At 40.5% G+C, this 27,897-nt stretch overlaps 1 protein-coding gene and 1 pseudogene across 1 annotated transcript in view; both read left to right on the top strand.

The window, feature by feature from the left end:
• LOC104572732 (soluble lamin-associated protein of 75 kDa-like) overlaps positions 1 to 24,244 on the top strand; it is a 30,401-nt gene extending 6,157 nt beyond the window's left edge. The window contains exons 2-13 of the mRNA XM_088532708.1: positions 8,090 to 8,227; positions 9,684 to 9,783; positions 10,892 to 10,977; positions 12,088 to 12,259; positions 14,144 to 14,323; positions 15,676 to 15,804; positions 15,997 to 16,109; positions 18,215 to 18,269; positions 18,629 to 18,767; positions 20,962 to 21,127; positions 22,042 to 22,245; positions 23,056 to 24,244. Of these exons, the coding sequence (XP_088388834.1) occupies positions 8,090 to 8,227; positions 9,684 to 9,783; positions 10,892 to 10,977; positions 12,088 to 12,259; positions 14,144 to 14,323; positions 15,676 to 15,804; positions 15,997 to 16,109; positions 18,215 to 18,269; positions 18,629 to 18,767; positions 20,962 to 21,127; positions 22,042 to 22,245; positions 23,056 to 23,610 (2,037 nt within the window). The 3' untranslated portion in view covers positions 23,611 to 24,244. The remainder of the gene's footprint in view (positions 1 to 8,089; positions 8,228 to 9,683; positions 9,784 to 10,891; positions 10,978 to 12,087; positions 12,260 to 14,143; positions 14,324 to 15,675; positions 15,805 to 15,996; positions 16,110 to 18,214; positions 18,270 to 18,628; positions 18,768 to 20,961; positions 21,128 to 22,041; positions 22,246 to 23,055) is intronic.
• LOC148593024 (endoplasmic reticulum lectin 1 pseudogene) lies at positions 4,399 to 6,108 on the top strand (annotated as a pseudogene).
• Positions 24,245 to 27,897: the final 3,653 nt, after the last annotated feature.

The raw sequence follows: 27,897 nt of genomic DNA, 5'->3' as shown, positions 1-27,897 counted from the left end.
CGGCCTGGCGCAGCCTCACATTGCGGAGCTCTTCTCTCCTTCCTTCTCTCTTACGAGACCCTGGGAAACTTTTTGGAGGTGAAAGCCCTCAGCTGTAAAGATGCTGAGAAACAAATTACATTTTTGCGTGAGGGTGTTTATTAACTTGCTACAGTTTAGCAGTCACTTGATTTCTTATGGTTTAGGCTGTTAGACTGCTTTCTCATGCTCTGCTGAAGACTGGTAAATCACCAGGCCTTCTCTCATTTTCAAGCCATCAGTGCTTCCAATGCAGCTTGATTGCTTTCTGTGGATACTGTGCAGAAAATCTCACTGTCAAGAACTGAACGTTCAAAAAGGAGACAGAGGAGTCCTAAAACTTTATTTGAATAAAGGGAGAGCCCACAAAGCATAGCCCTGTGGAGTCTCTCAAACTGCTAGAGGATGCAGCCCCCCCTTTTATCCTAATTTCCCCTCTGAGGGACACCCTCTCCTTTTCCCCATTGGCCAAGGCACTCAGAAGTTACAGCCTTCCTGGCCTGCCTACACCGAACTCCCTGCCTCTCTCCATCTGCTCTCCAGTGAGCTCACCAACTCCTTTGTCCCTCTTGCTGAAGGATGTGGGGGAATTCCCTTATTTCCCTCCTTTGTAAAGGCCCCCACCTCTTGGCAGATGCTCTTTTGTCCCACTGCTCATGGCTCTGCTCAGTCTCCCCTCCCTTTGTCCTGCTCCTCAGCCAGACTGTGGGGGAATCCCCTTATTGGTGAATACACAAACTTGAGCAGTTCGCTCAATACACAGTGATTTCTTCAGGGATATGGAGAGCTTATGTTTTGCAAAATACTGAAGATACAGATTACATCACAAAAATATTGGAGAGGTCTTAACTTTAAATGTTTAATCTGTTGCATGGGACAAAAGATTTTTTTTTTGAACAGGGATGCTGAGTGGATTTTCTTTGATGATCATCTTAAAGATTGATCTATATTATGTCCCCTCTTCTTCCCCCCACCAACTGCTTTCTCCCTAAATGCCAAAATCTGAAAATTCAAATGTAATGAATGTAATTGAGTAGAGAGGGGGAGTGGATAATGTAAGTAAATGCAAAATAACACAAACATGTGGCTAAACCCCATCCTGAGAAGTGGGGTTTTTGCTTTAGTTGTTATTTTTATCAAGGTGGAATATAGAGCTTCTCAAGGTCTGTCTCTCCTTTGGCAGCAGGCCTTGGAATTTTGTTATTGAAATCATCTGAATCAAAAGAAAGTATTTGCTTGATGTTGAGGGTAATTGTATGAGTTTATTAATGCACATAAAATAGTTGTCCTTGTTTCCCATAAGCAAAGGTATGATCATTGCTTTTGTTTTCATAGTGGTGTAGTGATCAGAATACAGATAATGTACTGCATTTCTTAGTACATGTTTTCTGCTTTAATCCCCTGTTACTTTATTCAAAATTGTTAGGAATTACAACCTAGAGGCTTTTAGTTAGCTTGTAGCTTGCATGCCTCTTTGTCGTGTAATAAATGAAGTTCATCTGCAGTCATTTGTTATTTTCAGAGTTTTCTAAACATTTTGGTATTTTTAATAGGTTTTTCTTTCCTTTTTTTTTTTCTCCTGCTAGGAGAGAGAAAATTAAATTTTAGTTTGTTTGTGTGTCTGTGTCCCCCTGAAAGCAGAGTCTGCCCGATCCACAGCAGCTGGCAGCTTCCAAAGGCTCGCACTGCTGCAGAGGCCGCGCTGCGTAACTCGTGTCCCACCTCTGCTCTGTGGGACCAAGCTCTTGCAGTGCGTGTATTATGGCACGCTGGTACTTTTATCAGCAACTCCTGGTTTCCTCAGGTGTTTTGCAAAGCCTGCATGCTCTTTGCTTGGTTTCTTGGTGTTAGTTACAAAGCAGCACTTTGTGTCTAAGCTCATAGCTGGAACAGCCCTTACCAATCAGTTGGGAGATGAAATTATCAAGCACGAGGTCTATCTCTGTTGCCATTGATTAGAAGAGAAGCAGCTCCTGATGTGGCAGCCTGTTTAGTGCTTGAATTTACTGGCATGGATTGAGACCTTAAGGTGGGCAGAGGTGAGAAGTTGAGAAGAGGCTGGCAGGGAGCTGTTCAGGAATGGCTCCATCTGTTCAAGGGGCTTCACCACACTAGACTAGTGCATTTAAAATATGCACACACTGCTGGTGTGTTTCAGAGCTCTCCTATAGACAGGTAAACAGTATTATTATCTGCTGGAGGTGAGGAGACCACCAGTGCTTGACCTGCTTCCTTTGCAGCTGCTCCGCTGGCTGCTTGGATTATTGCTGCAGGCCAAGGCAGCCAGGCTGGGTCCTTGGCTCTTCAACTGCCTTCTCTTTCCAGCTGGGGAAGAAATGGGGAGGAATGGCAATGGCCCTGTCTTTCTTACCTGCCCCTAGCCCCTTAGCCAGGGCAGCTTCTGGAGAAGGGATCGGGTGTAGAATTAAGGGGTGGAGCTAAGCATCTGGAATGGGGTAGGGAGCAATAGGGAAAATGTGTGGAATGTGTGTGTGTATAATATTTTAGAAAACAGCATTAATGGAGTGCTGTTCTCTTAACAGCTGCAAGTGCCAATGAAATCATGTCTGAATTTGTTTTTCAGCTTTAACACAAAAAAAATCTGCCTTTTGTGTGGAAGGAATGGCCTTGTCTATTCAAGCAGCTTTTTAGTAGTATATTATTACCACTAAAAGCTTTTAAAATTCAGTTTCTTATTGTCGCTGGGCGAGTTAAAATCAAAAGGTCTTTTACATTTAATTTACCTATGTCTATAGAGCACTAAATGGCAGATGAAAGGGAGAGGACTGGCAAAAAGGGAGAATAAAATGAGACTAGGAATCTTAAATTCCCCAGGAAAAAACTCTGTGCTCATCTGGGAGTTAGTGGTGAGTTGCTGGGAGCAAGATGGGGAAAGATGAAGAGATCCAGTATCCTCCTAGGATGGAAACCCATGAACTATCCTGGGCTTGTGAGAGTCTGGGCCATGGCCCAGAACAAGGTGCTATGGCTGCTTTGCTGTGGCTGCTTTGAGTTATAGCCCCACAGACCTGCAATGGCCTCAGCTGAAGAGCAGTTGGTGGTTGCCAGGAGCTTGTGCTCATCTCGACTTGATGGTGCTTTGATAAGACAATTTTGGATCAAAGGAAACCTCCAAAGAGCTACTGCTGCCATGGTCTTCCATGCTTTAGCTTTGATTTTCTTTCCTCCTTAATAAAGTGCGTCTTAAATCCAATGTGGGCTGTTGTTTTTTGCTAGTTATTGTCAGCTGGCAGGAGAGAGTATTTCTGAACAACTCATTATTTTCTTCTGAGAGAGGTTTAAATGCAAACTCTCTAAAATAAATGAAATTCCTCCTGTTGTTAGTTTTTGAACCATTTACCTCTTCTCTGCCTGGCCACCTGTTGCTTAATTAGCAGCCTCAAAACCATCAGCAGTGAGAGATTTAATTGTGCAGCTCAGCCCAGGAGTCCGTCTTGCTCTGTGAAAGCCACAAGCGTAGCCCTCTGTGTGCTGCTCCTGCTGGAGATGATGCTGTTAGGTAACTTGCAGCTGGAGTTATTCGTATGGAGGGATGGAGCGGAGGCGTATGAAGGATTTTTGTGAGCAATGATGTGGGAGGACATGTTAACAGCAGTATTGCAGGGAGCTGCTGGCTGGCACCAGCAGCAGAGTGGTGAAGAGATATTAATGGTCTGTCCGCTTGTGCTGGGAACTTGTAAAAGACTGTTAAGTTGGTGAGATATTTAGATTTTGTTGCTTTTTGTTTCAGCTCAGAAATGATGAGCTGTTGCAGTCAGCCTGGGGCCGATGATGGACAGTGTCTCCTCGGCAGATAGGGTCTGAGCAGGAGAGGCGGGAGCTGCGGCCAGCGCGTGACCAGGGAGCTCATTGGGCGGCCTCGCGCGTGGTCGGCGCGGGATCACCTGCCTGATTGGCTGGTTGGGTTGCTGGGCTCCGCGTGCTGCCCGGGCAGGGCAGGGGCTGCTCCGGGATCGGAAACTATATAAATTGTGTTTAACCCTAAATAAAAGTCTGTGGCTCAACATCACAGAGACCCTGCTCCTCAATAAACACGCCCGCAAATGGCGCCTAACGTGGGGCTTGAAGACTAGCTGTCTCTCTGGTTGCACCGCCCAGCTGAACTCCGGGATTCACGCTGAAAGGAAGCGTAAGGATCAAGCTGAAAGGAAGCTTACTTTGTGCGCACACTAAAAGCCTCTTGAAAGGAAAGAGGTAAGCGGCTGGGAACTACGGGTTCATACCTAACGAAGGAACAGAAGGACTGAGTCCGCTCCTTCACAAGGTGCAGCAAATGGCGCCCAAACAGGGACAGAGATAGGCAACAGACGCGCTTGTCGCACCGGGGCGTAGCTCGACTGAACAAAGGCTGAAAGGAAGATGCGTGCACACAAGTGCTTCCTGCGGGGTGGAGGTAAGCAGTCGAGAACGATGGGGAACTCCATGACACAGGAGCAGAAGAATGCGGGAGAGGTGGCTGATTTGAAACAGAGCTTGATATGGGCGCACGAGCAAGAGCCGCATCTAAATACTCATACAATGTATGACCTGCCATCATGAGATAAGGTCGGGGTGATACTACGGGCCAAGGCAGATGTGGCTGGCGGCGGGGGCCGGTGGCGGCGGCCGTCTCGGCTCGCTCGGCTCGGTGCGACCCTTGGGCGCCAGGCCGGGGCGGCGTTGGCGCAGGCTGGTGCCGGGGGCGGCCGTGCTGCTGGGCGGGATCCTGCTGTGGGCGGCGGGCGGGCCGCACCGCAACGCCCCCTGCAGGGTGGCCCGGCACCGAGCCCAGCCTGCCTGCGAGCGGGGTTCTGTGTAACCGCATCGTCATGACCACTGCAGATATCCTTCTGCTCATGTCCAGCGGCAGTGAGGAAGAAGAGAAGGACTGCAACGGTCCTGCTCCAGGAGAATTGCTGGAACGCCTTTTTAAGAAGAGAAAGAAACTGGTCAGAGAACAAACATCCAAGAATACTATCTTGGGAAAATGATAAAGAACCCACCGTCAGAACCAGATCAAGAAGAAAAGGAAAATCCAAAAGAGAGTGCAAAAGAGATACCTACAAAAATATAGAAGGGTAAATGACCCCATACTATCCTGTAGAAATGGGAAATGGCACACCTTGTAGTGTTGGGTCCGTTTTTTGAATCGAAGGAGAAAGAGGCAAACACTATCGATATGCTGTGCTTTTTTTAATGATAAGAGAAAGATAATAAGTATTACCAGCTAGCTGGGGTCCGGGCTCATCCCACGCAGGGGTTACACTACGGTCCCCAACCACCTTGCACTCCGTGCTTTTATACCCTTCCTACCCCAAGAGTGTTCCCCCTCCTGTTTTCCTGTTCTGCTTTCATGTCAATGTTATCTATATTTTATTGCTGACTGGAACATCTGGATAAGCAACCCCTCCATGGAGAACATCCTGACCTGCCATTTATCAGGAGTCCTTGTAGATAGGCATCCCCTCCATGCAGAGCATCCTGTCATGCCATTTATCAAGAGTCCTTGCACTTTGAGACTAAGTATTGACTAGTCTATTAGTATACTCTACATTAACTATTTAATCCCTACAGTAGCTTCAGACAAAACCTACCTAGACCAAACACAGTGATGTACATCTGCCATCCAGCAGCTAAGCATGAGATCCTCTCTGTAACTGAAATCACAACTTGTAAGTATGAAGGGGTTATACTGACACTTCTGTTATGCAGCCATCCTAAATACAGGTTTAGGGCTTCCCCTGTGAATGACATCTTTTGCCAGCCACTACCATGATTGCCACTTAAACCCCATAACCTGGAACAGCTGGAGAAACAGCAAGAATTGATGAAGATGCCTTTTAGAAGAATTGAGGAGGAAGAAATGCATTCAACAAAAGAAGAGAAATTTTCTTCCATCTATAAAGCAACTGCTGTTGGAAACCACCAACTATTGACTGTGGGAACAACTCATATCTCCAAACTGACTGATGACCAACTTATAAAGGAGTTTCTTAGTGGTTTCTACTGCTTCCATGGGGGGGTTGGTTGGTGGAAGTACGAATTCTGCTATGGCAAATATGTTACCATGAGGATAAGGAAAGCAGATGAGGCCCTGCCAATGCTGTGGCATTTTGGCGGAAAAGAACCATCCTAACCTAGTAAAGTCATGGTGGAGGTGTGGGACCCGGGGACGGGCCGATGGGAAAAGCAGTACCACTGATAACATGGGGGCGAGGGCATGCTTGCGTCTCCACAGATCAAAGCCTGCAGTGGATTCCTGCGCGATGGGTCCGACTGGCACTAGCGGCGGCCTCCTCCTCCCTTTCTTCATTATTCTCACTGGAACCATAATGGCAAAAAAAAAAAAAAAAAAAAGGCGGGGGGGGGGATATGTTGCAGTCAGCCTGGGGCCGGTGATGGACAGCGTCTCCTCAGATGGGGGAGCTGATCAGGAGAGGCCGGAGCTGTAGCCACGCGGCCAGCGCGTGACCCGGCAGCTCATTGGGTGGCGGCACACGCGGTTGGTGCGTGATCCCCTGCCTGATTGGCTGGTTGGGTTGCTGGGCTCCGCGTGCTGCTCGGGCAGGGCAGGGGCTGCTCCAGGATTGGAAACTCTTATAAGTTCCGTTTAACCCTAAATAAAGGTCTGTGGCTCAACATCACAGAGACCCTGCTCCTCAATAAACACGCCTGCAAATGGCGCCTAACGTGGGGCTTGAAGACTAGCTGTCTCTCCGGTTGCACCGCCCAGCTAAATTCCAGGATCATGCTGAAAGGAAGTGTAAGGATCAAGCTGAAAGGAAGCTTACTTTGTGCATGCACTAAAAGCCTCTTGAAAGGAAAGAGGTAAGCGGCTGGGAACTATGGGTTCATAACTAACGAAGGAACAGAAGGACTGAGTCTGCTCCTTCACAAGGTGCAGCAATGAGCATAAAGGAGACCTGTTGGCTTTGGGGGGAAGAAGAGCTAATTGAAAGTACGCGGTGTCAGTGTATCTGCCTGGCAGTTTCACACTGAAACACACGTGCAATGCATTCTGCGAGTCCAACACCTCTTGGCAGTGTGTGTCCTATTGTACCTGGGCTGCAGAGAGGGGGTTTGTGTCCCAGAAATCTGCTGTCTGTTTGGATCTAGAGAGATCCAGTGGCTAAAATCTTCCTTTTCTGCTTTAAAGGTGGATGGGTTCATGTGTTGCTTCCCAGGCTGGGTTTTGATAGGCAGCACCCTAATTAAGTGCCTGGAGCTTCTCTTTCTCTTCCTGGCCCTGAGGTGAAGGATATGGTTATATTCATGACCTTTGTAACTGGCATAAGGTAAATAATGTGGAGAGAATCAGAAGGCTAAGGAAGAAACAGAAGCAGGTTTGCTTTACACGTAGTGGTGCCTATCTTGCCCTGATCCGTCTGTAACTGGGAAACCAAGCTGTGTAGCTGAGTGTGATGCTCAGTGCTGATGCTTGACTTGGACGGTGTCTGAGGAGAGCAGAAGAGGGAGGTGTTTAACAGTCTTCCTAGTGTTGGGTCCGGTTTTCGAATCGACGGAGAAAGAGGCAAACACCATCGATATATTGTGCTTTTTTAATAATAGAAGAAAGATAATAAGTATTACCAGCTAGCTGGGGTCCGGGCTTTCCCACGCAGGGGTCACACCACGGACCCCGACCGCTTCGGTCGTCCCTCTTTTATACCGTTCTTACCCCAAAAATGTCCCCCCTCCCGTTCTCCTGTTCTGCTTTCATGTCAATGTTATCTATATTTTATTGCTGACTGGGACCTCTGGATAAGCAACCCCTCCATGCAGATCATCCTGACTTGCCATATATCAGGAGTCCTTGTAGATAGGCAACCCCTCCATGCAGAACGTCCTGACCTGCCATATATCAGGAGTCCTTGCAGATAGGTAACCCCTCCATGCAGAGCCACCTGTCTTGCCAATTATCAAGAGTCCTTGCACTTTGAGACTAAGTATTGACTGGCTTATTAGTACACTCTACATTAACTATTTAATCCCTACACTAGTTACTTCCTAGTCTACTCATTGTATAACTTGGGTTACCTGCAGCACTAATCGTGTTGCTTTTTTCCTCAAGATGATGGCGTTCCCTGTGGATGTGTTGAACAGCTACAGTCATGAGGATTTGGAGAGCTCTGCAGAGGACTACATGTCTGACCTTCGGTGCAGAGATCCAAATTGTCCTGAATTCTTGTCCTTGCCAGACCACAGCAAAGTAAGAACCAGCAAATATTGTTTTGTTGATTACTTGTAGATTTAAAATACATAGGGAAAAACCCCAGTCCATAGCTGTTGAATGACATCATTACTTTAACATGGCTTTTCTATTTTAAAAGTTCCCAATTATGTTTTAAGCTCTGTTTAGTTTTGTTTCGTGATACAAGTTTAGACCTGAATATCAAGTGCTTCATCTGCTCCTTCTGGGCAATGTCTATATAGGTACTAAATAACTTTATTAAAAAAAAAAATGATTTTTTTGTTTGGGTTTTTTTTAATCTATAATACCAACTCATGCAGTTATTAAAAATAGCTTTGAATTCAGGCTTTACTGAAACCGACTAGCTGTTTGTATCTCAGTCCTTCAGTGATCTTCGCTTAAGATCTTCGCTCACATAGTTGAATTGAACTCTTGAAGTTTCACTAATTTCATAAGTGAAGAAAGTTCCCTTTCGTTTTGTCTGAAATTTTAGTTGTTGTTATTGAGAGTTCTATGACATTATATGTTTTAAATGCTCGAGTGATGAGTAGTCCAATGTTGGCTCCATCCAGTAGATGAATACTTCTGATATAAGTACTACCAATAAAAGTAATGATGTGTAAGTTAAATGAAAAATAAGTGAAGTGAGAGGATTCACTAAGGGCATAAAAGGTCAGTGCAAATTGCTTTGCAGAAGCAGTCTTGAGTACTTCCCAGCCTTTGTGGTAAGGCAGGTGCTGTATGCCTAAATATATATCTGTATTAACATCATCGTTTGCGGCATAACATATCATGATCCTCTTATAGACTGTTTTCTGGATAAGCAAATCTATTTACCACACCATTACCACTTGTCTATTTTTTGGATGTACTAATTAAATATTGAAAATACATAAGTTTAAATTATCAAAAGGAATTTCTCCAAAAGCCCTTAATCCTGATTGGTGAATTGCTTTGACACTTATAATGATCCAGAGGGGAAAATCAAACAGACAAATTTTAAATTTCTGAAGTGTGTGCATTTTTAGGGAGGAAAATCTTTTTGACTTCAAAGTTCCCACCTTGGCATGCTAAGGCTATTGTTAATGAACTTTGGCAATTTATCTGTGCAGGTCCTGTGCCTGCCTGCCCCTGCCTCGTCCCCAACTTGGGTTTGGCAGCTTGTGTGGCTACAGCAGTTGCAGGGAGCATCTGCTGGCTCTTCACACACCTCGCTCAGTTGTGCACATTAGCACAAGCTGCTGACGGCAGAGAGCTGTAACAGCATAAATAGTTGCAGCTAAATCTGCCAGAGCTTGAAAATTGGGATCTTTAGGGTTTTGTTTGTTTGTTTTTGTTTCTTCTGAAAGAAGACTGTGTTACAAAGAAGTTAGTAAGGGAGGGTCTGATACTTGTCTTTTATAACTATTAAGTGCTCAGTTTTCAAAACTCATCTTTCTTATCCTGCTAAATGTTCTCTGTTCTCTTGTTTCAGATTCCTATTAGCTTGTCAACTGTGGGCTTTGTTCCTCTTTATGGTGGAGAGCAGACACACAAAGTTCTTGCTTTGTTTGCACCAGAGGACTCCCTCACAGGTTTCATTTTAAGATTCTAACCTATGTGTTGCTGTTTCCTTTTCTGTGACAATACATGTAACCAGGCCCTCGCCCATTCCATGCTGGTGTAGCTCATAACTTTGCCATTTTCCCATTTGTGGTTCACTACTGTCATATTCCCATACTACTCTTTTTGTTGTGGATTTGTCTACACAAATAATAGAACTTGACAGGCTGATGAGAGTAGAACTGGATGCAAAATTTGAAGGCTATCTAGCAACATAAAAGGGCACTTGTCTGATTCAGTGCATTTAATAACAAAGCACAACATGTCTCCCGGTTGTTTGATGTACACCTCGCATTTCCAAAATGAGTTTACAGAGCTTTCGTAGAATCTATACCCTTGGCTGTTAATTTGCATGCTCCTTACAAGCAGTGATCCATTAGCATCAAGTTTAAATTTGTCCTTGCCTGCAAGTCCTTATGTAACTCTGGCCAAGGTAGCATCTTACTGTTTTTGTTTTTTTTTCCTCCCCAGCCCCCTTCTAGTTCTTCATAATAAGCTCAGTGCTATGACTTGTTTCCTGCTTTCCATATGACCTTATATGTATGAGTTCTGAGTTTGCCATAAACACAAGAGAATCAAACTCTTTTCTGATTGCTAATCGCATGTCCCTCAGCCATTTTAAATCCGACTCAGATTTATACAGTTTCAATGTCAATATCCTCTGTCAGTACACAACTAAAATACACATATGTGCATGTGGGTATGTATGTACACCTATGCATGACTGCTCTTGGCAGGACCAGTTTTTATTAGAAAGAGGTGCTAGAGCACAGCAATAAAGGATAGTGCTTATGTCTGAAAAACACTTTTCCTATTTCATACTGTTCAAAATCTGCATGTGGTTTCTCTTAATTGCTCTTAAACAGGTCTTGGACCAGAGAATGTTACTTATGGGGGGGGTCTATAGCACCACCTGTGTTATGCTAAGGTAGTAAGAACTGGATGAATATAGTGCTGATTAGAAGATGCTTAACTTGGTTGCTACAGTGATATTCCTAACTGTTTAGTGACTTTAATGAATTTGTTTCTTTTGGAATAGTGACAATCACTAACTTTCTGTTTCCGCCTGTTTCTCTCAAGCTGTAGCCCTGTATCTTGCTGACCATTGGTGGTCAATTGATGACATTGTGAGAACATCAGTACCTTCTAGAGAGGGGCTTCAGCAGGTAAAGAGCTCCACTGTTCACCTAGCAATTGTGCTTCTCCATCAAGATAATGACAAATAGCTGGTGTATGAGTTGTAATATGTTTTGTTCTCATTTGGAAATGAATTAGCCACCTCCTATAAAAGCAGGATCAAGGGGAATAGTAGAATCAGTAGTAGGGGAAAGGAAATTTGGTTTTGAAGATACTATCTAGAGAGTGATGCTTGTGCGGTCACTTTTTATTTTGCTGTTAATAATTTTTTTTCCTTGCTCTTCAAGATATAGTATATCTGATGGTATTGAAATGTCTGGGGAGAGTGATGCATTGTATTGTAGGAATACCTGTCAGTCTTAGCAAGTGATTAGTAAGCTAGAAATACTGAGAAAAAACTTTTGATATAAGAGAGTTGGATATAGTGGGGTTGGGAACATACAAGTTGCCTGGTATCTGTGGGTTTTTTTTTTTGTTGTTGTTTGTTTTTTATTTATTTCATAGGTGGGTTTTTTTGGTTTTTTTTTTTTTTTCTTTCTCCCAGCACTGTTGTTCATATCTGCTCATTGAATTTGGGCACTCATCTTGGTGGCTACTTTTTTTTCTTTTTTTGATTTAGTTTTTAACTTGTCTAATACCACAGAAACTGTTGCAACTGTTTCTTCCATGGCATCATGTCCTGTCATCTGCCACTCTATCAGCAGTTGATTTGAACGTGCTGAGTTCTGCAACCAAGTGAGGGCTCATTATGACTTCTTTGTAGGTCTCCAGTTAACTGCTGGCCTGAGGAGTCTGATGCTGGCATGCTGCTTTCCATGTGGTGAATGTTTCTTAAATCCAAAAATATTCTGAGTTAAATCAGAAAAGCTCTCTTTCCAGCCCCAAGTATTTACCCATTGGGTTGGGACTGATGCTGAAGTTGTGAAATAGCCTCTGTCTGTGGTAGTGTTTTTCACATAACCTATTTCTGTGGCTTCAGGGCATCTCCTGCCTTCAAACAAACCCAGAGTTTTGTCCTGCTTGAGCACTTGAAGCTTCTCTTGCTGTTGTGTTAACTGGTGCTTTTGAAAAATAAGATCTCTACTGTATCAGTATCAGCTTAACTAACCGCTCTTCTAAAATGTTCTGTGTTTCCTTAGGTGAAGTCTGTTGGAGAGAGGGTGGTTCTCTATGTTCTGAATCGAATCATCTATCGGAAACAAGAAATAGAAAGAAATGAGATCCCATTTCTCTGTCATGGTAGCAATGACTATGCTAAGATCATATGGAAAAAAGGAGAAGCTATTGGGTTCTATTCTGTTAAACCTGCAGGTAAAACACTTGTGCGTTGAGGGATTTTTTTTTTCTGGATGTGGGGGAAGAGATGCGATGGGGAGGTGGATTTGAAAAATACTGTGTGTAGTTAGACTTTGCAAGATGTGTAGGCCTAGTGAGTTAGTGGGGTTTTTTTTGAATCCATAAAAGATTGGACTGCAGTTAAAATTTCTAGAAGTAGCTTAAATGCTTGTGTGATTTAGGAATCTGAGAAGGTACTTCTTGAATCTAGCTTGTATATTAAGATATCTGAACCCATAAAAATGAGATGTACTTGAAACCTTTATTTTTTTCTCCATAGGACAATTGTTTAGTGTTAGATTGGCATCTGTTTTGTTTGGTTTTAAGGGGCAGTAGTATAGATCAAAATTAGTTTACAAGCAAGTCTTAAATTCTTTTGCATCTAATGAAATATGCCAATATGAGTCCAAAGCTATGTTTTGTTCTGAGTTCTGGTATCCATATCAAGTTCTTTTGCTGCTTCTCTGACTTCCTCTGTTGATGTATTTGCATCAATTGGAGGTTAGAAAATCTTTTGTGCTTTTCCCTCTTCAATTTTGAACCTGTGCACTAGTGCTGTGTGATGACATATTGGTAATGTGAAAGCACAAGGGTATTCGTGGTTTGTTTGTTTTTCACATATGTTGGACAAGGTTGCATCATTTTTGGTTAATCTGAAATTCACTGGAGAGTGGAACATTTGTGGAAGTTAGACAGTAATCCTGTATTTTGACTGCTTAAGGCCTGACTATCTCCAGAATGTGGAGCCTCCTGTTTATCTGATTTCAGATAATGTTATCTGATTCTGCAAATGTTTTACAGCAGAGAAAAACCTCACTTGTGGACACAAGGCTCAGCTATGATTAGTGTTGACAAAGAGATTCCCTTTCCATTCACATGCACTCGTTTATGCCAGTAATCTTACAGATTTTCTGGTTTTCCTGTTTTTCTAGAACACTTCCTTTCAGTTATTTTGAACTTTATTGTGGTCTTTCAGGTTTTGTTGAATAAAATTTGATATTAAGCCATAGGCTGTTTAGTACATTGATGGCACGTCATGGCACTTGGATCAGGGAGGAACTTTCTGGCATTGCTATTTTACCCCTAGAAGAGGCTAATGTATTATGGGTTAATAATGGTACTGGAGATTCCCTGAACATGTCCCCCAGCTCTAGCATAAACGTAGGCCCTTGTAAACTGTTAAAATACAATAATGAACTGGCTGGGTCCCTGACCCTACATATGGTTAGGAAAGTGCCAGAGCCTGATTAATATGCCAGAGGGGGTCCAAGTTCTGTCCAAGTTTCTGCTTATGTTTTCATTGCTTGAGAAATGAAGATAAGTGTTTTCACTGGCCTTAAAAGGGACTGCAAGGACAAACTAAATTCTATAGAAGACCGTATATTTCTCTCTAGTCTCATTAGAAGAAAGGATCATTTATTGGCATTGTTCACACTGTCTGGCAAAATATATTGAAATATGAAAAAGGGTGAAATCTTCAAATGGACTCAGTAGTTGTGGTGCCGTTCTAATGACATTAAATGACATCACTTTGTCATCATTGGCTCTATAGTCAATGAACCATCTGATACTGAAGTACATGTGTTATCACAGTCTTAATCTTAAGTGTGGATAATATGTGCTATTTATGGGAAATTTTCCATGCAGAAACTTTTTTTGCAAATTTTTGCATCATTTCATTTCAAAATCTGGAGTTATTGTTTCATTCCTTTAACAAGAGCTGAATTGCAGACTTCATATTTTTTCTGAGGAGTTGTGTAACAAACAGAAAAGTCTAATTCATGCTTTTTTTTATTTTTTTTGACTCCTCTTCCCTCAGTGCTGAGATACTGATGGATATTTTCCTCCTTACTGTTTTAGGAAGTGTTTGTAGCTCTTACCTTACTCAGAGTTATCAGCTTCCCGTGTTAGACACAATGTTTGTAAGAAAGAAACATCGTGGAAAAGATTTTGGGCTAATGATGCTGGAAGACTTTGTGGATTCCTTTACTGAAGACACGCTTGGCTTACGATACCCATTATCGTCCTTCATGTACACGGGCAAGTTCTTTGATTTATTCTTCTAGTAGTCTTTGTTTTCTCTTTATGTCCAAATGAGTGGTGGTGTTCAAGTTCTAAGACAGCGCTCCATGTTCATGGCTGTGTCATAGAATCAAAGACAGTTGAGGTTGGAAGGGACCTCTGCAGTTAATCTGGTTTAACCCTCATGTTCAAGCGGGATCAGCTAGAGCAGGTTGTGCTGGACCATATCCAGCTGGGTTTTGAGTATATCCAATAATGCAGACTCTACAACCTCTCTGGGCAACTTGTTCCAGCAATGAACCACCCTCACGGTAAAGGTTTTTAAAATGTCCTTCTCTTCAGTGAAGATTAAAAACCCTCACTTGGGTAAAATGATGAAATATTTCATTATAAAATTTTAATCCTCTCTATGTGATATTTGATTATTGGCTCCCTGTTGACTTTCTCGGGATGTCTGGTCAAATGAACATTCTTGGCTATGTTTTAACTTAAGTATAAGGAGGCAAAGTTTTAGCGTACAAGGAAAACACTTACTGCTCTATCATTAACAGCCCAAGGGGGAGATGGTATCTAGGAAGTGACAAACTTTCTGGAAATCATGTTGCTTGGGATTGTTTATGTTCAAGCAAGCAGAACTGCGTTTGCCCAATTTCTCAAGGCTTTCTTTGTCTTGTCCAGCTTTTGATGCATCCAACAGGCTTCCCTCTATTTATGTTTTCATCACGCCTCTTTGCTAAGCCACTGGAAACTTTCTGCTCTTAAAATACTCCACTCTGCACTTGGATCTGAATAGATCTTGTTTGTTAGGCTTAAGCTGACCAACTGTCTCGAGCACAATTTAATGACTAATGAATTTCCCTGGCCAAGGAGTGATATATCAGGATCTTGTCTGCAGAGGTCATGCCTCAGTAGAGAGCCAGCTGAAAAATGCCCATTTTCCTAGGACCCCCTATGAAATAGTGTCATAACAAGCTTTTCCATGTCCGTATTTGCTACATGCAGTTGGGAGCAAAAAGGGGAAGGGATAGCAGAAAAGAAAGCATTCCAAAAGTGTATGGTAAGTGAATAATAATAAATGGCATTCAGTGGCAATGTGTTTGCATTCCCAAAGAGTGCTTTTAACAAGGACCTATAAATGTAACAGTGGAAAGTGCTTAAACCTGAAGGGAAGGATTTACTGAGAAAGATGATGAAGGGATAGCAGTGTTATCCTTATTAAGGCTGGACTGCTTGTTCAGTGGCTCTATTTTTGGTGGCTTATGTGTATGTTGGGAGCTTTCAATTTAATTTATTTCAGATAAGTTTACAGCTGAGTATATAGTGTACAAAGCAGGACTTTTTTTTTCTCTTAAATTTTAATTTTTTTTCAGTTTGTAAGCGCTATTTTGAACAGTACCCTGGGGATCATGACCTTTTATGGGAAGTGGAGGGAGCAGGACACTGGTACCAGCGGACTCCTATTACCACTGTATTGCAAAGGGAAAAGCTCAAAATTACAGGTATGAATGCTTTATTTCATTACGTTATGGCACTGTAAAAGTTTTTTTGTAGGCTGTTTTTTCATGGAAGGTAATAGAGAAATTTTATTTGTCTTGAGGTCTTGTGAGATCATGTTCAGAAAGGCTAATTGTTAAATAAAGATACTGTAATCTTTCTTTTTTCCTTCTGCCCCTTTTAACTGCTTTTAACAGAAGAAGCCTCACAGAAGGAAAGTAGGGGCTTCCAGACAGAGGAGTATTTTCTGCCATCAGCAGTAGGATCTGAAGCAAACAAACAGAACACAAAGCCAGAAACACAGCTAAGTGTAGGTACACAGAATGTTTTCAATCTCTTAAAAGCTCTCAAACTTTTTATATTTTTTTATAATCATGTAATGCATCTTGTTCTATTCTTTCATCTTTAATTACCTATTCTTTATCTTCAGTAAATATTTTTAACTTTTTAAAAAGTTTTAAAAAGTTTAATTTTCTGAAGTTCAGAAATGAATGGTTCTAGCAGATTGATGTGTTTGATAAAACAGTATGTTAGGCTTGTTTGATATTTGTTTCCATGTATGTACTGACTTTACACTGATGAGTAACCTGGGGCTAAAAATATACTTTTGCTGGGGTTTTCCCCATCATTATTCTCCTGAATGAAAGGGGTCTGCGTCACAATGGCCAGTGTCTAGTAACTTGAGCTGCTGGCAAGCAGCTTAGACGAGGAGAATATTTAACTGTCTCAGCGATTAAACTCTTCAGAAAAGCTGTTGAACAGTAGCATCATCACAGTAATGGAGAGAGTAAAGACAAGTGTTTATAGAACTGCTCACTCGCATCACAGCTGAATATGGTGGAAAGTGTTTAGTTTGCACTCAGGGTTATATATTGTCCACATAGAAGGATTACAGCTTTCTTTATATGTATTTAGAATCTTTGCCTGATTTCAGCTATGTATGGGTATGTAGTTGAGAATATTTTTGTGTGTTTGAGTATCAGGCATCTGTTCCTTCATTCCACTTGTGTACTAAGACTACACAGAGTGTTCTTGGGAATAGTTTATACCTCCAAATAAATATAGGGAGGATGGATTTCTGTGTTTCAGACCATCTGTAATATTAAGATGTGACCATTTTCTCATAAAGGTCAGTGACTTATTGAATCATGAAAATGGGAAATAGTATCTGAATTGGTGCTTTCATCCCTTTAGATAGAAAATTTAAATGTAAACCTTAAATCAAATGTCTATTTTCATAGTTGAGAAAATTAACATCTACCAAAACAAAACTGATGGCAAAGTAGCAATGCTTTCAGTATGTAAATGCAGCAACTTAGTTGTATTTAACTGGTATAATTGTCTTTAATTTGTAAGACTGTTTTGAGCATTATCACTGACCTGCAGATTCAGATAGATGGTGCTAATGATCATTTATTTCAGCAAAAACATTTCATAAAAATGTGTATTTTGGTTGCAGTTATGTGGATGTGCTTGGAAAGAATAGCAGAGGAATGTTAGTAGTTCTTAGGGTTTTTTGTGGTTGTGAGTTAAGAATTCAAGTCCTGTCTTTTGCCATGATCAAGATGATGATGGTAGATACTGGGTTCCCAAACTGCTTCAGTTCCTTCTCGTCTGCTAGGATTGCTGGCTGCCCTTTTTTGGCACCTGCACTGTCTGTACAGAGTTCTGCAAAGTGTAAAAGCTGGTGAACCGTTAAACAAAACAGAACACTGCCACCTCTGACACCTGGAAAAACAAACCCTAAATGCATTTCTTTATTGAATCTAGTGGTTCCTTTTTTTCACTAAGTTCTGTTTTTTGCCTGCTTTTTAAATTTATTTATTCTTTCTTTCTTTAAAGATAACCTGTGGGTTGCTATATTTTATTGCATGTCATAATAAATATACAAAATACAAGTGTAAAAATAAAACTGTTCTGCTAAATTTTCTCATCTACTCTGGTCTAGATTCTGGGGTTTCTACAAAAAAAGAGGAGCAGTAAAAAAAAAAAAAGACATCTAGCAGTTAATTTTATGGACACCTGCTCTATATACTGGTTACAAAAAAACTTGCTAGTGTTGTTTGTAATGTCCAGTTATGCAGAAGTCTCATCTTGTGTGTTAGGATCAGAATTAATAAGCAGAAAAAAAATGCTTCTACTCAAGACCAGATGATCAAAAACTTAAGCTGGTCTGTTGAGACATAAGACATAAAAATGCATAATAATTTTATATATATACACTTTATAAAATGTATAGAATATATATGTATTTTAAATTAAGAATGGCTGTATTCAGTTTTCTATAGTATAATTACTATATTTTAGTATTCCATTATTCCAGTATATTACTATATACTGGAATAATGTTTCAGAAAGGTGCAGTCAGAGAAGGGAAGATGAGCATATTTAACATTGGTCTTGCTTTTGCTTTAGGCTGAATCTCAAAAAGGCAAAGAATCATTAGATGTCCATGCAAGCACATCTGAAGGTAAAAGTAACACTGACTGTTAGTATTGTGATTATGATGAATTACTAGGTTAGCAGGCTCTTTGTAACTTAGTTTATTCATCTGCAAAGCAGGTGAAAGCTCAAAGATGCTGGGGTCCAATTCATAAAATTAATTGTAATAAGTCTTGGTAACAAGACTTATTACAAGTCTTGTTACAAGACAAGGCTATAACAAGGCTATGTGTGTTCAGAAAATAAGTACCATGGTAAAATGCTGCTTCACTTTTCTCTTGCACTCATTTGCTTTAATTAAATGATTAGGGGAAAAATTCTGTGTGCAGTCTTCCCTAAACTGCTTTTCTTCACTTGCATTTGTTTATATGTCTTCCCCCTTCTAAGAGCCTACTGTAACACCTGTTTCCATTCGGACACGAAGCAGTCATTTAAAATGCCCCAGGATAGGAAAAAATAGCCAGGAATCTGAACCCAAAATTTCCAAAGGAGATGAGGAAAATGCTCTTCACGTGTCAGAAAGCAGGTAAAGGAGCCCACATTATACTGATGTTATTATCTTGCTGCTTAGGCAGTCACAAACTGCAGGGGTCTACACCAGTGTGGCACTTGGCATTTCCACTCCCTTTTTCCTACTCTTGCTTGCTTGAAAATAAAGCCTGAGAGGCTTTAAAGAGAGAGGACTGAGGGTGTGTTTGAGAGGAGTATGTTCTGTTGGAAACCAGTCTGAACTAAGGCAAAAACATCTGTATTCACACAGCATGATTCCTTATAATAATATAGCTGGACATTTATCCACCATGTTATGTGCAATCTTTGGAGAGAAGTCCCTTTCTGACATCTTATGGTACAGCTGAATAAAATCTGATTATTTAGTTTGGGGGATGGTTACTGCTTGTCACTTAATAACAAAATAGTTGCAGGAAGTCATCCTTCTTTTAAGAAAAATCCTTTTGATAAATCCTGATTTAGAGTTGTCACACCAAGACTTATATCCTAGAAAAAAAATAGGCTTATATTCATACTGTTATTAAATTAAAAAGGAAAAAAAGTCTGTGTGTGTGTTACAATAGTTCTTACAAGACAAGAAATCCATCCAGAAAGCAAAGCTATGGTTATTTTAGTAAAAGCTCCTTCCTCCCCACTCCTGTGTGTGTGAACATAATGCACAGTCACAGACATTTTCTTTCTTTCTTCCCTTCCCTTCCCTTCTATTCCCTTGTCCCTGAAAATCTGTCTTTTTGAGAAAGGAAAAAAAATCTATTTTTCTGAAAATAATCTGATTATTTCCTGGGAAATTCCTCAAAGTTTGGTTTCATTAGGTTTCATTTAGAAGAAGAGGGGGGGGGGAGGAGAAAAAAAAAAAAAAAAAAAGCCCCAAACCAGAATTTCCCGTGAGGCTGGGTATTCTGATGCAGCACTGTTGTAGTGGACACTGCTTCCCTGCTTGCAGCACCTGGAATGCAGCTTGTGCAAACCTGCAGGCCTCCTGTAGCTCAGCCCTCAGACATCTGTTTTTGTGATTTGTTCTCCATAGAGAAATTTGACCCACTTTCAGAAAGCAGATTTGGTTTCAGCTGGCTGCCACGCTAAGTGGCTTTCCAGGTTTCTTCATGTAGCCACAACCTAATCTTTGCCTGCTACTTGCTTTGTGGGACTGCGGAGGCACAGGGCTGGTCCCAGCAGGTTAAGGACAGGCCACACGGTAGGGCCTAGCTTTGCCACAGGTTCAGAAATCTTCTGACTTGTGACTACTTGAGTATGAGAGAGGACTGGCCTCTGTCATTGGAAGTGAGTATTTTGGGCCTTGCAAGGTGGAATCAAACAAGAGGCTGTTGTTTCTATGAATTATAAGTGTAATGTGGTGTCTGAGCAGAGCTACAGTGAATCTTCATGGCAGTTTGCTCCCCCTTCCATGCACCTTAGCAAGCAGAGCAGGGTCTTTCCTCAGGGGTTTGACCCCTGTCTAGAGCTGCTCTCCTAGCAAGGCCTCCCTCTCAGACAGCCATTGGGCACGAGTCCCTCTAATACTGCAGTTGTGGAACTGTAAAGCAGCCTTGTGCAAATCCATCTCATTCTTTTGATTTGCGTATACTACTCCAGTGTACTACCCCAGTGCAGATTTATCATTTCAGAAATATTGGAATGTTTGAGATGGTGTCACTACATATCAGGTGTTTCAAAGCTTCATCTTTAGCTGTTTGCTAGCTTAATCTCTAGCTGGCTGCATCTTCAGCCAGGATGTGTTAATTGGCTCGGGTTATTAGTCATGGTGTTTGTAAGTCATACATGTTCAGTGGTTGTATAAACATAATTGCTTATGAAGCTGCATAATTTTTAACTGTTCCTGCAGTGGGGTGTGGCAAAGTTGCTTCTTCTCTTGCCCCTTTGTAGCTTTTAAATACGTAGTAGATGACTGGTTTGGGTTTTTTTTTTTTTTTAATTTTCAAACAACAGATTTAGAGAAGTTTACACACACTGAATGTGAGATAGATGTCTGTACTTTATAGTTACTGCACCAATTTTGTCTAGTTAATATCTCTCACCTCTTTAAGAAATAGCCATTCTTAGATGCATTTATATTTCTGAATTTGTATTTCCCATGGTGTGAGATATAACAACTTTAAGGTTGGTCATGAGAGAATGATTTCTGTGCTGATTACCAAAGTTATGTATTTATTTTTTAAAAAATAAAGTAACTATCTTAATATCTGCTGCAGACTGGATCCACTTGCCCGCCCATCTGAAAACTCGGAAGACTTAGCAAAAGAACCAGAGGAGAATGCTGTCGAGAACGATGAGGAGATGATCGTTGACAACGAGGATCAGTCTGCATCAGAAACAGTGTTACATGCATCACCCACCGAGAAATGGACTGAGAAGGAGGTGAGCTGGGTGTTTATGGGCAAGATTCCAGCCAAGGGATATGCAAGTGACAGTGATGGTAGATGGAAAGTTTTCAATATGAAACTACAGTTTCTGTTAAATATGGTCCTTAGCTGCCTTGATCCATGTCTTTATTGACTCTTAGATTGTCATACCAGTGCTTTAAGAACTTCGCATTAAAAGCTAAAGCTGTGCAAAATTAGTGAATTAGAGTTGGAGGAACTTTCTTTTTGCTTACTTTGTGGTTGGGTTTTTTTTTTTTTTTTAAGAGTTCATAGGATCTTCAGTAAAGTGAATTTCTAGCCTGTCTAATGAGAATTTCTGGCTTTTGTAATTGATTTGTCCCACTCAGATGTTGTGGAGAATTGGAATAGGGTCAAGAACTGATCCAATAGATCTAAGGGGGAAAAAAAAAAAAAGGCTTAATTGAAGGAGCTAATAACTAATATACTTCAGTGGCTGCTGTGTGTTTTTTTTTGTTGTGTGGTGGTTTTTTTTTTTTTTTTTTTAATCTTCCCCACCTTACATGCTTACAACACTTTTATATTTAAATTCACCCTTTTTTGTTGTTGTTTTGTTTTTTTTCACAAGACTTGTTACTGGCTGAATTCAAATCTGTGAGTACCCACTGTGTCCAGCAATATCTACAGAATTTTATGTTCCTACTGATCTGTGAGCAAGTAGAGCTTACACTGTGTTTGATTCTTTAACCTACAATTTTAAGGAATGACTGCAGCTTGCGTACTTGTGAGATGTATAACAAGTACTTAACTCTCTTGCTAGCAACAGTGTAAGTGACAGTGAAACTGTGACTTTCACTAGAATGAAACTACAAATTGAGATCATTAATGTACCCACCAATGTCTGGGAACAATGACTGGGCACACCCTTGACTTAAAAATGTGATTTTTCAGGAAATTCCACCAGAACCTTTTAATGGTGACATAGCAGAAGAAAGTGCTAAGACCTCACTTAAGGCTGAAGAGGAGACTGCAAATGAAGTTTTAAGTGGTGAATCAAAATTGCAGTCTGAAAGTCAAGAAGAACCCTTAACCCTGTTTGTGCCATTAGTCCTTGAACCTCCAGCAAAACCTTCAGAAGACACTGTATCAGATAAGGTGAGAGAAGTGCAACAACACTTTTAAGTCCTTCTCTTTGGTATATATCCTGTTTCTTTTCTGTATATACTTCACTGTATGCACATTTTTCTTTAAGTAATGGATAGAAAGCAGCTTTCCCTGTCATCGCTTTATGAATTTCTTGGAAGAAAAAAATATCGGGACAGACTAAATCAATTAAACAGGCTCTATTAAAGTTTATTTTAATGTGCAGAAGCAGAGAGTGCATGCACCTGGTACCTAAGAGAAAGATACTCCTGTTTGCCTTGCCAGTAATGAAACAGTTATTTCTCCCTATATTAGTTAGATACATCTGAAAAGTCACAACTTTGGTTTGTGTGGTAGTTTTCTGTAATAAAGTATACTAATTAACTAAAGCAATTAATTATTGGTATTACCAATTGAGACTGCCCCTCTAGAATACAGACTATATTGGTTTGGGTTTATGGTGTAAAAGCAGATTGTTATGGGACTTTATGCTAGCAAAGTGATGTTAATTATTTCTGTCAAAAAAAAAACCCCAAAAACGCACAAAAACAGGGATTAATTTCAGAATGTTCATGTTGTACCTGAGCCCAAATTACAAATTTGGAAGTAGAAGGCAATCTCTGAATATCAAATGCAGTCTGCAAAGGTATCTTATGCAAAGAGGAGGACTGGTTTGTTGACCATGCATTTAGTACTGGGGGCTGCTGAATGCCAAAATTTCCTCTGAGGTTCCTATGTAAGGGGTTTTGATGTCCAATATCTTGTATCTTAAATTTAATTGTCCTTTTGATGTCTCTTCTCTCCCCCTCCCACTCAAAAAAGGTTTTAAATGCAAATAATTCAGAGGTGCTGACTGAAGAAACTCCGCCTTTAGAGAAGGACGTCTCTGAAGAAGAGCAACAGGAAGCTAAAAAGAAATCATCAAAGGAAAAAAATGCAGCTGCTTTGGCTCCAAGGGATGGACCCTCAGACAATGGCCTGCCAAACTCGGTAGTGACCAAAGCAGCAGAAGAATCTGCTTCTGAAAACATGTCGCCTAAAACAATTTCCTCTGTGGAAGAACAAAATGAGGAAGCAGGGCACAATATGCAGGAGGCCCCTGTTGCCGTGGGTCAGAGTTCTTTGATAGTGGTTGAACTTGAGGGTGTTTCTTTTCAGCAGCCTTCTGGACAGGAGGGCCAGAAGAACCAGCCAGGAGAGCAGCCGGAAGAGTCTGCTGAGCAGATGGATCAGTACACGCAGACAGCAGCAGAGAGGGCTGCCGACAGCAGCTCTGAGGAAGCAGAGATTGAGGTACCCATTGTAGATCGGAGAACCTTGAGGAGAAAGACCAAAGGTTACAAAGGTCCACCCAAGAAAAAAGGAAAACCAGCCTAAAAATGAAATAATAATTCATCTGTTTGTAAGAAAGTTATTATTTTGTTTAAAACAGTAGGCTATAACTAAACCATATGGGACACAGGACACATGTTTTAAATATTGGGTTGGACTTCCTTTTGGGATTTATCACCTTTCCTCAAGTTTTCTTGATTTTTTAACCTCTATACTTTGAGCTTCATCAGAGCATGAAAGTAAATGGCCAGCCTCCTCCTTTTATAAAGGATTCATGCTGAATAATGCAGAAGTTGTGCTAGTAAAGAATAGTTTGCATATTTAAGGTGGCAGCCTGGGAAGAAAAATGGTCAATAGGCCAAGAATGGTCTGTTAAGGTCGCTTAAATTCCCTTAGGCATCACTCTACAATTTTTATAATCTTGTGTTCTGTACTATGGAGAGAAGCAGAACTGGGAACATCCTTCCTCTTTTTTGTTTCCTTTGCATAGGCTTTCTCAGATGAGATTAAATAATGTAAGATTAAGTAATTCTAGGTTTCAAAATATACAATCAAGTACAACTCAATAGATCAGCGTAAGCAGCATCTGTATTTTGCTAAAATCAGACTGGAGACTTTCCCCCTCTGATTCCCAGCTACTATTTGCTAATCACTTGAAACAGCCGAGTCAGCAGTGTCAGCACAGTGTCTACCATAACACACTCGGATAATCAAGTTCTTTAAGGAAAGATTTAGAGATGTCTACACAGTAAACTATTTGTAGCTTCCAAAGCAAGTGTTTTGCTATGCGTAAATTTTCCAGAATATATGGAGTGCAGATTTCAGTACACAAAGTTGTTAACTGCCTTCCTATTTGCTTGTGTTGTATGGATACTTGATGACTGACTTATGCCGAGGCCCACCCCGCGAGACGGAGTGAACAACACTTCAATGTGAAGCAGGTTCAACTCGCTTTACTATTGTCAGCAACAGAGCTTTATACCATTCCGACACCCGTACACGTGGACACGCGCTAAGAAACAGCATTCTCATTGGTTGGGCTATAGCGTCCATGCATAGTAAGCTTGCAGCTGATTGGCGCTCTTCTCGGTGCTCTGTTGCTGGGCCTCCCGGACGTCTATCTGGTTGTGGTCGGTCCAGTCCCCCTGAAAGTGCCCACGAACACGTTCTTCTCCTCTGGGTGACCTTTGAATCCCATTACCTCAGTTCCTTATATTCTTGCAAAAGTACTAAGGCCCCAACAGACTTATGGTTCAGGAAAAGGATTTTGCAGTTTTTGATCTAGCACTGGTCTGAATGGAAGTGGTGCTTTGTGTTTTCAAAATGCTTAGCTGGTGCTTTGGGTAATTAAAATGTATTTGCCATATGTGTGACTCCTGTGTGCTCTGGCATTGCAGGTGGATGTGACATTCATTAGTGTGGATATTAGTGGGGATTTCAGCAAATGCTTGTTTGCCAAACTCCTATGCCTTTAGAAGTTAGCAGGAGATTGCAGCAAATACTTCTGACTCCCACTTTCTTTTTCTAACTTGGATTTAATTCCTGGGATGGTAACTTCCCAGCCTATTGCTTTCTTAAAAGCAGCAACGAAGCTTTGCAATATGCAAACAGGCAGAAATCAAATCAGGCTATTCAAGCATGTTTCCCTTCAGAAGTACTTTTGGCAAACATATATTTAACTTAAACTGCTACATATGCCGTAAGCTATTTTCTGATTTGCTATATGTTTATTTTTATAAATGAAGCTCCTCTCAGAATGGGTTAAAAACTCAGGAATAAGAAAGAACAGTGGTTCTAGGAATAAGGAAGATCAGTGCTCATAAGGACAGGAAATCACACAACTATTTGTCCTACTTTATCTTTTATAAGGTTAGTAACCCAGTCTCCTACAGTGTCTTGAAAAGAGGTATCTGGAAATGGATGCTTAGGATTTCTAAGTACAAGGTTCACGTGAATAATTGCAATGCTGTCTTAATTTTTATCTCCCTGTGAAGCAAATACAAGATTCCGTTCTTAGATTTTTATGCTTATACAGTTTAACTGTGTTTATAAGATATTTTAACTGTATAAGATACATTCTTACTTAATTGGCTGAAATGAACAGAACCATGCTTCTTTTTAATTTGTTCAGATACACTTAAAAAAAAAATGGGTTTTTAGAACTATGGATTGCCTAAGCTTTGGATTTAGGGTACGCAGAATCACTGAGGTAAATTTGGTTTCTGGATGTGTTGCACTTAGTTGTAATGTCCTAGAATGTACAGGTACTGCCGTGAACCCTTGCTAAATGTTCAAGACCTTTCATAATTGTTTATAAGTCTATTCAAGTGAACCTTAAGCATTCCTGAAACTAAACGTTTTCTATGAAGCATGTGAGACAATTTCTGTCATCTATAATACGGCTTCTCTTTCTAGTTCTAAGATTTATTGTAAAAAGGTGAGAACATGATGGCTAGAAAACCTGTATTGCATTGCTAGGAGATGGGCTTTGTGAGGGTAGTTAAAATGGAGAGTTGAATGAACTATATTGCAACCCCGTCTTTGATTCGTTAGAGTAAGCTTTCCTAAGCATGAATCTGTTGAATTCTTAAATTGATAAAAATGTATGTACTTGTAATAATTCAAGGATTCTTTTGTTTATGAAAGTCCCAGTTATTTCAGTTGTTTCTAACTGGATTTTTGGTGCATATGTTTATATCACTTGCCTTCCTTTTTAAGATTGCAAAACAGTGTTAATGAGCAAAGGTCAGTTCACTCATTTGGCTCGCTCTTTTCACAGCTAAGTCTGTACTGATTTCAGTACATAACTTACTTTTAAGATATACATGTTGAATACATAAATATTTCAGCAGTGCTATTGGATTAAGTCAGACTTGGATTCCACTGAGCTCAGCTAGATTTCTGATCTAACGTCAGTGAGTTAGAGGGGGGGGTTAAATGTCTGAATTTAAGTTTAGTATTTAAACATACTCTTGAGTAGCAATTTCTGTAAATCGAGGGTACCTAAGACAGCAGCTGTTGGCCTGATTATTAAGAACAGAATGGTGCAGTCGAGGTGTGATTAGGAATTCTGATACCTGAGGTGGTCTGGGAAAACTAGTCAGTTCTAGCTGTGATTGCAACAGTACTTTGAACTACAGGGCACAGTTTATTTTCTGTAATAACTTCTTTGTCATTGATCATCTTGGAGTAAATACTAAGTGGCAAATCTCAAGTACTGTCATGAAGTCACAGTGTTGCTCGCAGTACTGATTGTCCCATTGGAACCATAGTTTAATAATCTGTACCTTCTGTTATATTAAAGCAAGAGGTGACTCAAGTGTTTTACCTTGGGGGGGAAAAAAGAGTGTGTTTTTCTTGTTTGTTTGTTTGTTTGTTTGTTTGTTTTTTAGGCTTAGACATTTTTTTTCCCCTCTGTTAACTGTCCGGCCTATTGCCATTGAATTGTTAAAGAATTTTTAAGATCTTACCAGCAATCAATTAAAACAGCAACTTTCTACAACTTTGTACCAAATATTATTACAACATGCTTTGGAACTACATGTGTACAAATAAGGGAAGCAGCATTATTTTTGAGCTTTATTTAGTCTAGGAATAGAGCTTAAAGAATGTAAATTTGTGATTTCAGCCTTGCTTTTCAATGGTAAATAGTTTTATATTTGAATCTAGCATTTGTTCAAATGTCTGTCTTGTGCTGCTTGTTGAATTTTAACAGAAGTTGCTTTGCTTTTCCCAATTTTTGGGGTCGCTTTTTCATTTCATGCAGAATTCTTGTTTGTTGTTCTCATGCTTCATAGCCCTTTACATGAAAATGTGTACATGTCTTCAAAAAGTACTTTTAACTTATTTTAAATTATGTCTGAGCTTAGGTTGTTTCTTTTTATACCATTTCATTCTGTAGACGTCAGTAAGCAAATTGGTCATTTGCAGTGGTATCAACATTACTAAGTTAAACGTAGCAATTAATAGGCCTAAGTTTCAGCTTCTCTGCTCTGAGTGACCTTTATAAAAATTTATTTCCAAGAAAATATACTTCTAAATTTATTTTCATAAATGTGCTGTTAGATGTTTTCTAAAGTAGTGATACCCTGTTATAAATTTGCTGTTTATAAATCTTATGAAAGATGTGTTGTTATTCTATAGTACTGTACTAAGTCTTGTTACAGTGTATTTCAGGTTTTTTTTTTTTTCCTCTTTCCTCTTTTTTAACGTATTGTCTTGACTGGTTTTGAAATGATTTGAACTAGTAATTAAACATATATTTTGTGATTTTCCCCCCCCCCCCCCCCCCGTTTTTTAGTATTTGAGCCCTCTTTGCTATACAGGACGCAT

The sequence above is a fragment of the Tinamus guttatus genome, unplaced genomic scaffold (genome assembly GCF_059628265.1).
Source record: "Tinamus guttatus ecotype Peru unplaced genomic scaffold, ASM5962826v1 Tinamus_guttatus_pri_ptg000467l, whole genome shotgun sequence".
Taxonomy (NCBI): domain Eukaryota; kingdom Metazoa; phylum Chordata; class Aves; order Tinamiformes; family Tinamidae; genus Tinamus; species Tinamus guttatus.
The sequence above is the reverse complement of the archived record's forward strand: the minus strand, read 5'-3'. Positions and strand labels throughout refer to the sequence as shown.